This window comes from Staurois parvus, unplaced genomic scaffold (genome assembly GCF_062004578.1).
Source record: "Staurois parvus isolate SC_StPar_1 unplaced genomic scaffold, SC_StPar_1.0 ptg000283l, whole genome shotgun sequence".
NCBI lineage: Eukaryota > Metazoa > Chordata > Amphibia > Anura > Ranidae > Staurois > Staurois parvus.
Window position 1 is genome coordinate 7234637 of NW_028318079.1, and position 16054 is coordinate 7250690.

Consider the following 16054-nt stretch of genomic DNA (forward strand, 5'->3'; position numbering starts at 1 on the left):
ACAATCAGTAGAGGCAATAATCGCTGTTATGTAATACATAGAGTGACGTACAATAAACCAAAACAGAAACACACAACTGCATAACATTTATGAAGGAACCATGCTCACCTCAATACATAAACAGGGAAGTAAAGTGTTGTATGATAAGGAGACATTGTGTGAAGAATTGAACTGCAAAACAAATAGTAGAAAGGTTACTATGAGTATGAGATGAAACTATTGATAAAAACATACACAGCGCACTCCCAGCAGCTCACGCACATTGCTAAATTCGGTGTTGGCTTCAATGGAGGGAGGCTTGGACAGTATTCTCTGCAGAAAGGATACACATTTCAGCCATCTTATTACTCTTAAAGTGACCCTGTCACTGAAGGGTCCAAACTCAGCTAAGACCACCCTATAAAAGAAGATGCTTACCTTTCCAGTGCTCCATGTCTTTAAAATGATTCTAAAGGTTATTTTTTTTTATTTTTGAAAAATAACAAACATGTCTATACTTACCTACTGTGTGTAGTGGATTTGCACAGAGTAGCCTGGATCCTCCTCTTCTTGGGTCCCCCGCAGGCTTTTCTGGCCCCTCCCTCCTGTCAGGTGCTCCCACAGCAAGCAGCTTGCTATGGGGGCACCCGCTGCTCCGTGTGTTCATTCATACACAGAACCGTGGCTTGACCCCATCCCCTCTCTCTCCTTATTGGCTGACTGGCTGTGATTGATAGCAAGGGGAGCCAATGGCTCCCACTTTCTGTCTCAGCCAATGAGGAGGCAGAGACCCAGGACAGCCGGGCGTTTTAGGACTTTTTGTGACCCAAAATTTTTTTATTTTTTTGGTTAAAAAAAACACAAAAAATGCAAATGTGGAAAATCGTGGAAAAATTCTGCTAAACCTGGCAAAACTCCGCTACACGCTAATGCAAAAATGCTAAAAAAAGTTGAAAAACTCAAGTTTTTAACGTGACTTTACTCAGCTAATGTGACCAGCATTATCAAAACACCCCGTGTGCATGGAGCCTTAAGTCCATTGGGAGTTACAAAGCAGGTGTAGAGCAGCACCAGAGACGTTTTTGGACCCAAAGATAAAAGACTGATTCCATTAGGAATAGGTAAGTAAGCACCTGAGTGGAGGGTTCTAGGTAAGAATAGGGAACTAGGGAGGGTGGGCTTTTTTTTTTAAGAAGTGCACACAAAAAAACTTTAAGTGATCCTATTGCTTTGCCTGGAATACAGGGGCGGACTGACCATTTGGAAACTCAGGCACTGCCCGAGGGCCCGGGGTCAGTAGGGGGCCCATGAGATGCCCCTGGTACCTTTTTCATAGGCTTTTTTGAGTTTGGGCAAGGACACAGGGGCCCCATGATCCCTTTTTGCCCGGGGGCCCCATGAGTTGTCAGTCTGCCCCTGCTGGAATAGTCAGGATTACTTTAATTACATAATAATAAATATTATTTTTCAGCAAAATGGACTAGTTTTGCTATATTATAGGGAGGTGAATGAAGAGGTATTAGATTTGGGTCAACGCAGACAGTAATTACACTCTCCAGAAGAGGAATATTGATTTTTGAATAGTATATATTATGTTTTTGAATAGAATATCCCATTCAGTGGTCGTCCCCACAAGTGGTTCTAGACAAGGTGTTCTTACCAACTCCTTGTCGCTGTATTCCAGATCTTCACAGGCAATAAGTTTGTAGCACAGGCGTGCATAAGCATTTTGACTGCCGGTCATGGACACCACAAATCTCTTCTCTTCTGCAAAGTGCTGATAATGGAACCGCGGCGCTATTTGAGGACAGAAAATAAGAAGATGTAAATAGTGTAATAATTTTTTCCTAGAAATCTTACTCAGGTTTACTGGACAAATGTACATTTACTGATAATGCTTTCACTCCTTCTTATCTGAGCTTGCTGGGAGCTACACTGTGCATGACTGGCTGCTGTTCAATCAGGGCAGGGTCATTCCAGCAGCTGTTTTGTACTATGCACATACTGTATATATGTCTTTGATATATATATATTGATCACCTGTGGCAAGCAGCTACATTGTAAAAAGTAAGGAAAGCCGGGACAACACAGGATAGCATAGCAAAGGGAAAAGTAGGGATAGCTTCAATTACAGATGTGGAAGTAAGGGATAACTTAGGAATCAGTGACCACAGAGTAATTAGGCTTGCCATAAATGATAAAAAAGGGACATGAGGATAAGACAAGAACAATACATTTCAAAACAGCCAACATTAGTAAGCTGCATAATACTAAATGCTAAATAGGATTGATTTATTGCAACAAAGAACACTGAAGAGAAGTGGAAGTGCTTTAAGGACATAATAAACAACTGCATTTGTCAGTGCATTCCAATGGGCAACAAATACAAAATAACAAAAGTTAAACCTGGGTGGCTAAATACTAATGTAAAAAGGCATATTAATGAGAAAAAAACAGCCCTATTAAAAATGAAGGCCAAGGGGTCAACATCAGCATCCCAAAACTACAAAGAGTGCAAAAAGAAATGTAAGAGTGTAATCAGGAGAGCTAATAAACTGTATATTGAGAGACACATTGTGAAGGAGAGTAAAAATAAATCACCAGGACTAGATATCTGGCTTACACCTGAGAGTTCTCACAGAATTTAGCCATACTATAGCCAGACAATTGTTCCTAATTTTTAAAGACAGCTCAATGACTGGAATGGTACCAGCTGATTGTGGTGATACTGAAACGTGGTACTGATTTTCCAAAAAAAGGGCTGATATATATATATATATATATATATATAAGCCTCAAGTTTAGCTAGGGGGAGCTAGACAGGTTTTTAGTCAAAGGCTGAGTAGCAGCCTGGGATGAGTCAGCCTGGGAGTGAGGTAGTGAGGTTACCTCAGGACAGGCTAGGGAAGTTCTGAAGGTCAAAGCTTCTGGAGCCCTCTCGCCTCTCCAGATACCTGAGAGCTTTCTGAAGGAGGGATGGAGGAGGGAAGGAGGCTCAGATTTACATACTTGAGGAACCTTGTCCAATCCCCTGGCAGGAAGCTGGGCATTGTGATTAAGGCAACCCTTTAAGTACTGCAGATCCTGGGAGGAGTTGGTCAGTGTCTGGTGGAAGATAGAGTGAAGGCTGGAGTGTGGAGCCTGGGAGGGGGCCCGAGAGAGGAGTCTACCAGGCAGGAGCTGGAAAGGCGCATCTCTCAATCTCACCATCCCCTGAGAGAGGACCACCTGTGGAGCAGGGAAGGAGCCAGGCCAAGCTGAAGGTAGCTGAATCAAGCTCACAGGACAGAACTGAGTGAGTAATCCTACACCCCCTGGGCCAAATAAGGGGAGAAGGCAGTCAGGTGGGAAACCCAACTAGCTCCTCATCTGGGACTGCTTTATCAAAGTGGCAGCTTCTGGGTCCCCATGCCCAGGGATCCCCTCAGGCAGCTGGGTGACGAGGCGGATTAATCTGGGGTCTGAGGTGGTATACCAGAAGGACCGGAGGGCTGGAAAGCTCTTCAAAAGAGAGACTTTTGTCTATGGGCGTGTACATAGTTACTAATAAATTTGTCCTCATGCATTTTCCTTGGGCATCCGATACACCCCTCAACCCCATCCAAGTTCAATACCCCTTTATAAAACTACAAAAAACAATCTCAAGGACTGTTTACAGTCTCCAGTGTGCAAGTGTGGAAGAAAATTTGGGATGCCTGGCTGTGCAGGACTATAGGGGGACCCAAAAACTCAGCGACTCCTAAGAGATTAGTGCTACACAAGGAAACTACAGACCAGTCAGCCTAACATCAATAGTATGTAAACTATTGGAAGGAATGATAAGGGATCATGTCCAAGAATCTGCTTATGAAAACAGTATGAATAGAAGTAACCAGCATGAATTTATGAAAGGCCGTTCTTGCCAGACCAACCTTTTAACATTCTATGAGGATCTGTAGTTTGGATGGGGCTTGTGGATGTGGTGTATCTAGACTTCATTAAGACATTTGATATAGTACCACATAAACAATAAATTTACACATAAGGGTCTTTTGCCATTGATGAGACTGTATGTACCTGGATAGAAAACTGGTTGCAGGAGCGCATCCAGAGGGTGGTTTAACTTGTTCATAAACAATACAGAGGTTGAAATAACTAGTTTAGGCTCAGCATTTGCAGCAGGGCAAGAACTTACAAAAGGATATAGAAAGACCTCAAGAAAATAGAGAGGTGGGCAGCTATATGGCAGATAAGGTTTAATATTGAAAAATTTAAAGTAATGAGTTTGGGAGCTAAAAATATAAATGCAAGTTTCCTGGGGGAAAATTTCTAGGAAAATCGAAGATGGAAAAGGATCTGAGGGTCCTGGTAGATCACAGAGGTAGAGGTAGAGTCAGCATGCAATGCTAGAAGACTATTAGCATGCATTAAAAAGGGTATCTTCTCAAGAGATAAAACTATATTTCTACCAGGGGCGGACTGGGGCCCCTGGGCAATAGGGGATCATGGGGCCCCTGTGTCCTCGCCCCCACACCCAAAAAAGCCTATGAAAGAGCCAATGAAAGGTACCAGGGGCATCTCATGGGGCCCCCTACAGACCCCAGGCCCTCGGGCAGTGCCCGAGTGCTCGAATGGTCAGTCCGCCCCTGATTTCTACCATTTTAAAAAACTCTGGTTCGGCCCGTCTTGAATATACCTTCCAGATCTGGTCACCAGGAGGGCTGTGCTGCAACTGGAGAGATCCAGAGAAGGGGAATAAAGCTAAAAAGGGGGTTGAAGGACCTCAGTTTTGAGGAATAGCCTTAGACATTAAACTTATTCTCCCTGGAGAAGAGGTGCTTAAGAGGGGATATGATCACAAGTACACAATGAAGTTGGATGAGAAGTGATTCATTCTTACACTGCGTAAGGGGTTCTTTACAGGTAGCTCAGTAAGGATGTGGATATCTCTTCCACGGTTGGTGGTGTCAGCGAACATGCTGTACAGGAATATTGAAAATGGTAGTGACATAAGCTCACACACTCAGGTTGAATTGGTTGGACTGTTTTTTTTAATCAACCTATGTTATATATTCAAAGTAAAAATCAATGATAGGTAGGACAGCACAGCAAAGTAAAGAATCTCTCCAGAGGGCAAAGAAAGGATGTGCAGTAAAGATGTTACAGAGATGTGGATACATTCAAATATGCTCTAACCTTACCTTTGTTATAATGCGGGATATGTATGGTTTTATTTGTTGTTATGCCATAATTTGGATTGGTTAAAAGTGCCACAGATATTCTCTGATCGGGTGCAACTGTCCAGCAGTGGAACTGTAACTGCCACTACAAGTAGAAAAGAAATTGTATGGGTTAGTAATGGATGTAGACATATCAGGGGAACACAAACTGCAGTCTAAAACCTAAAATAAAAATCACTATTTATTTATTTCAGGTACTTATATAGCACCATCAATTTACGCAGCGCTTTACATATATATTGTACATTCACATCAGTCCCTAACCCTCAAGGGGCGTACAATCTAAGGTCCCTAACTCACATTCATTCATACACATACTAGGACCAATTTAGACAGGATCCAATTAAGCTACCAGCATGTCTTTGGAGTGTAGGAAGAAACCAGAGTACCCGGAGGAAACTTATGCAGGCACAGGGAGAAAATGCAAACTCCAGGCAGGTGGTGCCATGGCTAGGATTCGAACCAACGACCCAAGTACTGCCAGGCGGAAGTGCTAACCATGTAGCCACTGTGCTGCCCACTAGACCTTTGCCTACCTGTGAAATCTTTTTTTAAAGCTGGCAATACATTGATCAAAATTCTGCAGAGACTGGCCGACTGTTGATCCATGTATGGGTAGGCAGGTTGTAGAGAAATCAATCTACCGATCGACTTCTCTACAACCAGCCTGATGGGTTTTCCTCGCTTGATCAACGCCACAGGCTATAGCTGGCAGTGCTGATCAGAGTATTCTGAGGGCAGGGGAGTCTCCCTGCTGTTAGGATACAAAGGCTCAGTGGGGAGGATTCCATTATCCAAATCGAATGTGTTGATGAGGAAAACAAGTCTTCCCCCCCCCCCCCCCGATCAACCCACTAGGTGAACAAAAAAAAATTACTCATTTATGGACAGCTTAAAGCGGAGCTCCACCCAAAAGGGGAAGTTCCACTTTAAGCCTTTTTCCCCGCTCCCCATTAAGGATTGGCACCTTTTAGGGAGCGGGGGGGAGGGGGTACCCGAATTTGACAGGTACCCACTCCCACTTCCTCTGCGATCGCCTAGGCAATTGGAAGCAGAAGTCATCCTCCCTCCCCGTAGTCTTCTGGGACATATGACAGATCCTAGAAGCCTATAGGGCCATTCACAAAGTGCAGCGCTTCTCGAGCAGGTGCAGTGGGCACCCGGCTGTGAAGCCGCAAGCTGTCACAGCCGGGTGCCCACACTGAAGATGCCAGCGCCAGGGAGAGAAGACGGCCAGTGAAACCAGCGATGGTGAGGACACTGCTGGACCGACAGGTAAGTGTCTGTATTTTAAAAGTCAGCAGCTACAGTTTTTGTAGCTGCTGACTTTTTTTTTTTTTTGAGGTGGAACTCCGCTTTAAGTGACATATATAGAGTTTTGATCCTACCTGGCAAAAGTGTAGAAAATATGGATGTTTCATACTGACTGTTCACAACCACAAGATGGATCATTATTCAGGCTCCCCGGGTCCTTTCAGATGGGGTGGACCCATTTAGCTGATCCACTTGCTAAGTCGGGGATCTCTCCGCTGATCGCTGCTAAGCTAGCAGATGGCAGGTCTGTGTCTGCTCCGCTACTGCAGAGCAGACAAAGAGCTGCTCGCTCTCCTCAATGGGTGCCTATCATTTCCATTCTGACCTGATCCAAAGGACGGAAGGGGACTTGGATCCCCATCCATCCCTTTTTTCGGATTGGATTGGATGTCGACAGGTGTAAATGGACATAACTGTATGTGGTCTTGTTGGATATCTTATCCTAACTCCATGACCATTAATAGAGATGGGCTTCATGTTCGACATGGGCCGTTCGTGTGATCACTAAGGGCGTTCGGGGGGCTGTTCACCCTGACAGTGCATTGTGATTGGCCAAAGTACTGCAGCTGACCACAGCCTCACCTAGTTTTTGTGCTCATCAGCAGTATATAGCAGTCTTGTGACTTCTATCAGTGTCCAACAGAGTACTGGTTACAGCTTTTAGGAGGTGTTTTCATTTTCCTCTGACTGTCCTATGAGGCTGCATGACCCCTGACCCTCTGTCTGGACAGTGCTGATTGGCCCTGTGCTGATCACATGCACTTTCCCAAGAAAATAAAAGCTCTCTAGCCATACACACTGAACTGACCATGTGCAGCGTGTCCCCATAGAGCTCTGTACTATCAGGAGATGGAATGGGGACAGTAAAAGAAGGGGAGGATCAGAGAAGACAGGATCAAACAGCCTTTTTACACAATGTAGAGGATTAACCCCTTAGGTTCCACAGTGAGTATAACAAGCATGCTTTACTGCATCTACAGACTGATTGTACTGATGTAGGTTTAGTAACACTTTAAAGAATAAGTTCACCTTTGGAACATGTTACATATTCCACCCGTTTTTAGGGTGGAACAAACACGTAACCAGGGGCGGACTGACCATTTGGAAACTCGGGCACTGCCCGAGGGCCCGGGGTCAGTAGGGGGCTCCATGAGATGCCCCTGGTACCTTTTTCATAGGCTTTTTTGAGTTTGGGCAAGGACACAGGGGCCCCATGATCCCCGATTGCTCGGGGGCCCCATGAGTTGTCAGTCCGCCACTGCATGTAACATGTTCTAGTAGCTGCGTCCACCCCCCACCCCCCTACTATCTGTCAGATTTGAAAACAGCGCGGCCATGCGGGGCACAGCCGCGTTACTTATTCACAAAGAGAGAATATCTGCTTGCTCGTACATCCCGCACCGTAGGCAGATATTCTGATAGGTCTGCAGGAGACCTGCATGGCATCAGCGATCTACTGATCGTGGGTGCAGTGCTTTCCAGGCTCCACTGGACAAAAATAACAAATGCCCGTTTTTTTTACCTGTAAAAAAATGTGCATTTATTATTTTTGTCCAAAAGGTGAACTTATCATATAATGCAGATACATCTCAACACATCACAGTAACCAGAGTATCTAAGAAGACTAAAACCACTTTATATCTGGACAATGTCAACTGTTTCCATTGTTCAATAAACCGGAGAATGATTTGTCGCCTTTCATCAACTGAGAGCAGTCAGAACAAGGAAGGAATGTTTCTGATTGGTTACTCTGGGATTCAGTATCGCTCTTCTGGAATAACCCTGTATGCCCTGCTATTCTGTAGCAGATGGAAGCTGCATGGGCTGTCTTTTTATATGACGCAGATATATAATGTCACTCACCAAATCCCCAACCAGAGAAGTTTTCCTTTTTAAAATCCTAATTGAACGAAACCTGTTATTGCTGTTTTCCTGAAGCCTTATGTCAAAGCCGCGGAACCTGGGGAGTCCTGCAACAGAATACAGATGAAGCTGTAGTGCTGCTTATTTATCAGAAAATACAGAAAACAAAAAGGATACAATAAAGACAAAGATGTATGTTGTGCAAGTCTTTTAATAGTCTAAATCCCAACTAGGTGACATTTAGTTTGATAAAGCACTGTGACTCATAAACAAAAGCCATGTTGTATTTTTTTTCTAATATTTCACCTTTTTATTCTTTTTTTTCAGTGCTACTGATCTCCTCCTGGCTCTGCCAGCCACTTTCTGTCTACATGCTCTCACTCCATGGTAAGCTACACATCAATACTCTGGACCAGCTCCCTGATAATGCAGGGAGACAGTTGTCACCATATAACATGAAGTGCCTGAAAAAAAGGACCTTCAGAGCAGGATCACAAGGATATATTATTATTAAAAGTGAACTCTGAAGAAAGTTAAAATTCTCCCTTGCACTACTGTTGTCCTAGCACTGCAAGGGTTAAATGCTCTTTTAGGTCTAGGGTACCGGGGAAAAAAAACACTATTACTTACCTGATCCTCCACTCCCGCAGGCTCCCTCCAGGCTGTAGGACCGGTTCCCGCAGCCTGCTCTGCCCTATGCTCTGGTATTCGCATGTCATCTGATGTCATCAAGACCAATGCAGAGCCAAGAGGCCTTAGCAGGACATGAAAAAGCCAAGGAACAGTCCACTGCCAGAGCGTGGGGGAGGAGAGTCAGGGAACTTGCTTTCAAAGGAGCTCAGCTTTAGTGAAAGGTGCACATTTTTAAAAGACTGAAAAACACCTCTGGGATGACATTAACATATTAAAGCGTATATCAGATTTTAGTGATAAGAGAGAGGGGGGAAGAAGAGAAGAAGAGAGAAGAGTGAAACAGACTTGAGAGAGAAAGAGAAGCTAGAAAGAAGAAGAGAGAAAGAGAAGTGAGAGAGGAGAGGAGAGGAAGAAGCGAGAGTAGAGAGAAAGAAGCGGGAGAGGAGAAAAGAGGAAGCGAGAGGGGAGAAGAGAAAGAGAAGTGATAGAAGGGAGAAAAAGAAGCGAGAGAGAAGAGAGGGGAGAAAAAGAGGCAAGAGAGGGGAGATAGAGAAGAAAGAGAGAAGAGAGGGGAGAAAAAGAAGCGAGAGAGGGGAGAAGTAGAGGTGAGAGGAGAAAAGTAGAAGTGAGAGAGGAGAGAAGAAAAAGAGAAGTGAGAAAGGAGGAGAGAAAGAGAGGGGAGAAGGAGAAGTGAGAGAGGAGAGAAGAAAAAGAGAAGTGAGAAAGGAGGAGAGAAAGAGAAGCAAGAGAGGAGAGAAGGAGAAGTGAGAGAGGAGAGAAAGAGAGGGGAGAAAGAGAAGCGAGAGAGGAGAAGAGAGGGGAGAAAGAGAGGTGAGAAAGGAGAGGAGGAAAAGAGAAGCGAGAGAGGAGAGAAGACGTGAGATAGGAGAAAAGAAAAAGAGAAGCGAGAGGGGAGAGAAGGAGAGGTGAGATAGCAGAGAAGAGAAAGAAAAGCGAGAGAGGATAGAAGGAGAGGTGAGATAGGAAAGAAGAGAAAGAGAACTGAGAGGGGAGAAAGAAAAGCAAGATAGGAAAACAGAGGGGAGAAATAGAATTGAGAAAGGAGAGGCAGGAAAGAGACACTAGAGAGGAGAGAAGGAGAGGTGAGATGGGAGAGAAGAGAAAGAGAAGCGAGAGGGGAGAAAGAGAAGCGAGAGAGGAGAAGAGAGGGGCGAAAGAGAAGTGAGAAAGGAGAGGAGGGAAAGAGAACCAAGAGAAAAGAGGATAGAAAGAGAAGTGAGAGAGGAGAGAAAGAGGAGAAGGGAGAAAAAAAAGCAAGAGAGGAGAGGGGAGAAATAGAAGCGAGAGGGGAGAGGAGAGAAAGAGAAGTGAGAGGGGAGAGGAGAGAAAGAGAAGCGAGAGGAGAGGAGGAAAAAAAGAAGCGAGAGAGAAGAGGAGAGGGAAGAAAGAAGTGAGAGAGGAGAGGAGAGAAACATAAAAGGAGAGGAGAGAAAGAAAAGCTAGAGAGGAAATGAGAGAAGAATTTTTGTATAGAGAGAGAAGTTTTTACATATATGACCAGTAGGTGTCAGTGTTGCTCAGCTTTCAGTCCCTGTAGAAGTCATTGGTTGGACTTTTGTACTATGACATCACTGTCATAAATATTTGCTGATTAAATCATTGTGAAGACTTTCTACATTTATCTGGGAAAGGCATTTCTAAAATCAATAACTATGCAGAGCTAATGTGGACAGGTGAAACAAACAAAACAAAGAGTTATGAAATCAATGACAAGAGTGTAAGTTTGAGACATTCTCCACCAGTCTTACCGGTATAAAACCGATGGAATAGTTCACAATATAGATGCACAATTGACTTTTTTTTACAAAAATGGCAAAAATATTTGATTTAGGATGTTCTGCTCTTTTCTTACACCTGAACAAAGCATTCTGTAGATCTAAACTCAAGCACTGTAAACTAATAACACATTTACATGTTAAAGCGCAGCTCCAGTCAAATAAAAAAAAAAAAATAAAAGTCAGTACTTACAAAAACTGTAGCTGTTGACTTTTAAAACACAGACACTTACCTGTCCCTCGGTCCAGCAGTGTCTTCATGGCAGGTGGGTTAACCATCCATCCTCTCTCCCAGCGCCGGCATCTTCAGTGTCACCACCCGGCTGTGACAGCTTGCGGCTTCACAGCCGGGTGCCCACTGCGCATTCGCAAGTAGTGCTGCACTTTGTGAATGGCCCTGTAGTCTTCTGGGTCCTGTCACGTGTCTCAGAAGACTATGGGCAGGGAGGGGGAACAACTTCCACTTTCGATCGCCTAGGTAGTTGCAGCGGAAGTGGGAGCGGGTACCTGTCAAATTAGGGTACCCGCTCCCCAAAGGTGCCAATCCTTATTGGGGAGTGGGGGATGAAGCCTTGAAGCAGAACTTCCCCTTTTGGGTAGAGCTTTGCTTTAATGTAATTTCAAAAAATGTTTTCTTTCTCTCTCTTTTTTCATAAAAAACCATACTTGCTGAGCCTATCATGAAGTTTCTTGTTCAATCAATTCCTGTTATAGAGCGACAACTGTCTCTTGTACTTTTGTGTTGTCACCCGATCACATGAGACCCTGCTGGAGATTACAAGTAGCTGCACCCACACAGGTATGCACAGGTATTGCACAGGTATGGTCATAATCAGGAAGCTGCTCTAGAACAATGATGTGCAGTCAACATTGGAGCGAGTGTGTGTCGTGGCTCAAAGAGGTTGAAGGAGATCAGCAGCCCTGAGGTATGAATTATGCTAAAAAATTACATGTTCTCTGGTAATGGTTCAGATCTAATTTAAAGTGTGCAAAAATTGCAGGTGGGAGAACTTTAACTGATGACGCTGGTTTGGACCATCCTGCCCATTCCAGGGGTACCTGGGTTCTTAACATTATTGACCTGGCAGGACATTAAACACTGTCCTACTTTCTTAAAACTGAAAACTTTGCTTTTCATGGTTCCTTCTTTCCCTCCTCATCAACATGCAAATGACATTTGTAAATAAAACGTTTCTGTTTTCATCACATTCCTTATTTTAGACCCAGTGTTGCCATCACTGGGTCTCTGTACTTTTCTATTCAATGCAGGCAGATCATGGCTGGTGGGAGGGGCCGGCAAGGTGCTGTCCACAGCTTCCTGAAAACATCACAGCACCCTACCTCAGCACTCCTCCCAGATGCCCTCAGCCGTGATGCAAGCAATGGGCTTGTTAGCATAGAGATGTAGGTGTTCCTATGCAGGCTGTATTTACGTAGGTAACGCCCATGAGGCTGAGCCTGCATAATTGTGTAGCACTTCCCCCTTAGGAGTCACTGAAGATTTGGTCCCCCCAAAGTCCTGCACAGCAAGGCAATGCACATTTTTCACAGACTTGCACTCCAGAGACAGTAAACAGTCCTTGAACTTGTTTTTTTGGTTTTATTAGGGGTGATAAAGTTGGATGGGGTTGAGGGATACATGGGATGCCCAAGGAACAGTAAATTGAGTACAACTTCCTGGCAACTATGTACAAGTCTTTATACAGCAAACTATTCTTGGAGAGCTCTCCAGCCTTTCCTGGTATACCACTCCAGACCAGGGGTGGACTGACAACTCATGGGGCCCCCGGGCAATAGGGGATCATGGGGCCCCTGTGTCCTCGCCCACACCCAAAAATGCCTATGAATAAGCCAATGAGAGGTACCAGGGGCATCTCACGGGGCCCCCTACTGACATCGGGCCCTCGGGCAGTGCCCGAGTACCCTAATTGTCAGTCCGCCCCTGCTCCAGACCCCAGATAAATCCTCTTGTTCACCCAGCTGTCTGGGGGAATCCCAGGGCAAGGGGATCCAGTGCCTACCATTTTTAGATGAACAGTCCCAGGTAATGAGCTAATCAGGTTTCCCACCAGAGTGCTCTTTTCCATTTAGCTTGCCCAGGGGGTGCAGGATTACTCACACAGTCTCTTTCCTGTGAGCTGGTTTAGGTAGGTGGCTGCCTTCAGGCCTTTTGCTGGACTGGCTCCTTTCCTGGCTCCACAGGTAGTCCTCCCTCCAGGGACTGGTGAGGCTGAGCAATCCTCCTGTCCAGATCCTCGCCTGTAGGTAGGCCCCTTCCCACTGGGTCGTGCATCTCTTCTTCTCTCACATCTTCCACCCGAACTGTCCTGCTGCTGAGCAGTCTCCCTCACTCTTAAGGGCTATCCTGACCCCTTGCCAGGCCTCCTGCTTGGGGATTGCCCAGGATACCTCACGTGTGCAGGCCAGCTCCTCCTCACCCCCGCCCACTGAGTTCTAGAGACTTCTCAGGGGGAGGTATGAAGGAGCTGATCTACAGAGCCTCTCAGCACTGACTGGAATTGGACCCCTCTATCTCCCAGGCTGCTACTCAACCTTCTAATTAAAAAAACTAATTAGCTAGCTCCCCCTAGCTAACTAGGAGGGTGCTACAATTGAAAGGAATCTAATTAATGAAAGAGGCAGGTCAGGCACAGACAGACGGGGAGGAAAGAGCTAGAGGACGCCAATAGTCCTCCAGCTAGAAAATGAGGCAGCCTCTGTCTGACTTGCTGCAGCTTCTAATGCACATTATGAGAAGCTCACAGTGTGCGCACAGTGTGCGGTAAGCCATTTCAGTCCAGAAGAGGAGCTGGTACAACTTTAACCACTTGCCGCCCTGCCACTGTAGAAATACGGCAGCAGGGCGGCACGGGCAGGCAAAACCACGTTTTAAAACGTGTGTTTTGTAAACAGATAGGGGGCGTGCGCGAGGCGCGCCGCGGCCCTATCTGTCCCGCCGATCACCGCCGCGGATGTCAGTCGCCGGGTCACAGCCGGTCCTTACTGGCTGTTTCCCGGCGATCGGCGGCAAACAGTGGCAGACAGCACAGCTGCAGTAGCTGTGCTTTCTGTCACTTCCCTGACAGCTCGAGGATGAGCTGATCGAGAAAGAAGAGTTTCTCTCTCTCAATCAGCCTTGTCCCGCCCAGTACACACCCCCGCCCCCTAGTAAAACACTCCCCTCACTCCTATAACCCTTCCCTGCAAAATAAAGTTAACCCCTTCCTCCCCAGTGCCATTAGTACAGTGTCAGTGGTTTTTTTTTTTTGCACTGATCACTGTATTAGTGTTTTTGGGGATGTCAGTGACGCCAAGTCAGTACGCCCCAATGTCAGAATGCCCGCCGCAGTCCCGCCATAAGTCGCTGGTCGCTGCCATAAGTCACTGATCGACTGCCATAATTCGCTGATCGCCACCATTATTAGTATAAAAAAAAAACTAAAAATCCCAGTATCTTTCCCGCCATTTGTAAACACTATAACTTTCACGTAAACCAATTAATTTACACGTATTGGTTTTTTTTTTAGCAAAGACATGGAGCAGAATACATTTTGGCAGCAATTTATGACTAAATTTGATTTTTGCATTTTTTTTTTACTGGACATGTTTTATAGCACAAAGTCCAAAATATTGTTTTTTTTCCCTCAAAATTGTCAGCCTTTTTTTTTATAGCGCAAAAAATAAAAAACGCACAGGCGATCAAATACCACCAAAAGAAAGCTCAATTTGTGGGAAAAAAGGAGGTAAATTTCATTTATGTACCGTATTGCATGACCGCGCATTTGTCGGTTAAACTAGCGCAGCGCTGTATAGCAGAAAAATGGAGTAAATTGCAGTATTTATACCATAGTTTGTAGACGCTATAACTTCCACACAAAGCAATCAATATACACTTATTGGGATTTTGTTTTACCAAAAACATGGAGCAGAATACATTTTGGCCTAAATTTATAACCAACTTTGAGTTTACTATATATTTTTTATAGCTGAAAGTAAAAAATATTGTTTTTCTTCAAAATTTTGGACCTTTTTTTGTTTATAGCATGAAAAATAAAAAATGCACAGATGATCAAATACCACCGAAAGAAAGCTCTATTTGTGTGAAAAAAAGGACGTAAATTTCGTTTGGGTGCAGCATTGCATGACCGCGCAATTATCAGTTGAATTAGTGCAGCGCCGAGTAGCAAAAAGAGGCCTGGTCATTAAGGGGGGTAAATCCTCTGGAGCTCAAGTGGTTAATCTGGAAATGTACTTTTTTTCCCATTCACATAATGGTGTAACAAGCTGTGCTAAAAGATTTCTTTTGTCTGGTGTGTACATATAAGATGATGACATAGAGGAAGTACAAATGTACAAATAACTGCTAAAAAGTAGAACAATAGACAGCGAGTTCCTCCAGCCTCCAGTGCACCTTGTGACCACCTTGGCATTATTTGAACGTTTCAGCTTCATCCTGGTAAACAGGAAATCTGGAAGTAGCCGAACTGCAAACCTGTATAGGAGTCTGTCCACTGCAACAAACTTGAGGCACCATTTAAAGAAGAGGTTCTCAACCTTATTGACACCAGGATTTGGTAGTCTTCCAAAACCTCCGATGACCCAACAGTGAAAAGAAGAATATACTCTCATAAAAGTATGGAAATACAACACATGTGTTGGGATTCTAGAAGGCTCTGGATGGGGCTGAGAGTCACAAGTGGGGGAAAAAAGTTCTGAAGGGAGTTGGGGGCAACAGTGGGAGGTCTGAATGAGGCTAGTGGTCTCTCCAGGAGGCTGGAGATTTTGCAGGGGCAATGTGGGAGACTGGAGAGCACTGCTGGTGGCACTGTGGAAGGTTGACAGGCACTGAGGTGACTGAGGAACACAGCCATTATGAGAGGTTGGGTGGCGCGGGGGGGGAGGCATTGTGGGACACTATTGGTGCTACTTTGGAGGATTGAAGGATCTGCAGCAAACCAGGGTGCTTTGTGAGGGGCACTTTGGAAAGCTGCGGCCATTGGAGGGTACTGAGTGCTCTTAGGAGGCCAAGGGACACTATGGGTGGCTGGGTGGCACTAAGGGAGCTGGGGAACACTATGGGAGATCATTGGGGGCACTTTGGGGGGATGAAGGATCCTTTGGGAGGGTCACTGTGGGAGGTTGCAGCCACTGAGAGGAACTGAGAGCACTTAGGAGGGCCACAATGGGAGGTTGAGTGGCACAATGGGAGCTGGGGGGCACAGTGGGATCTGCAGCAAACTAGGATGCTTT

General features: G+C 45.2%; 1 protein-coding gene across 1 annotated transcript in view; it reads right to left on the reverse strand.

Annotated features, from left to right (window-relative positions):
- IL17RE (interleukin 17 receptor E) overlaps nt 1-16054 on the reverse strand; it is a 114065-nt gene that overhangs the window by 38297 nt on the left and 59714 nt on the right. The window contains exons 4-7 of the mRNA XM_089682065.1: nt 8376-8482; nt 5160-5283; nt 1640-1776; nt 109-171 (exon numbers count right to left, since the gene is read on the reverse strand). Of these exons, the coding sequence (XP_089538191.1) occupies nt 109-171; nt 1640-1776; nt 5160-5283; nt 8376-8482 (431 nt within the window). The remainder of the gene's footprint in view (nt 1-108; nt 172-1639; nt 1777-5159; nt 5284-8375; nt 8483-16054) is intronic.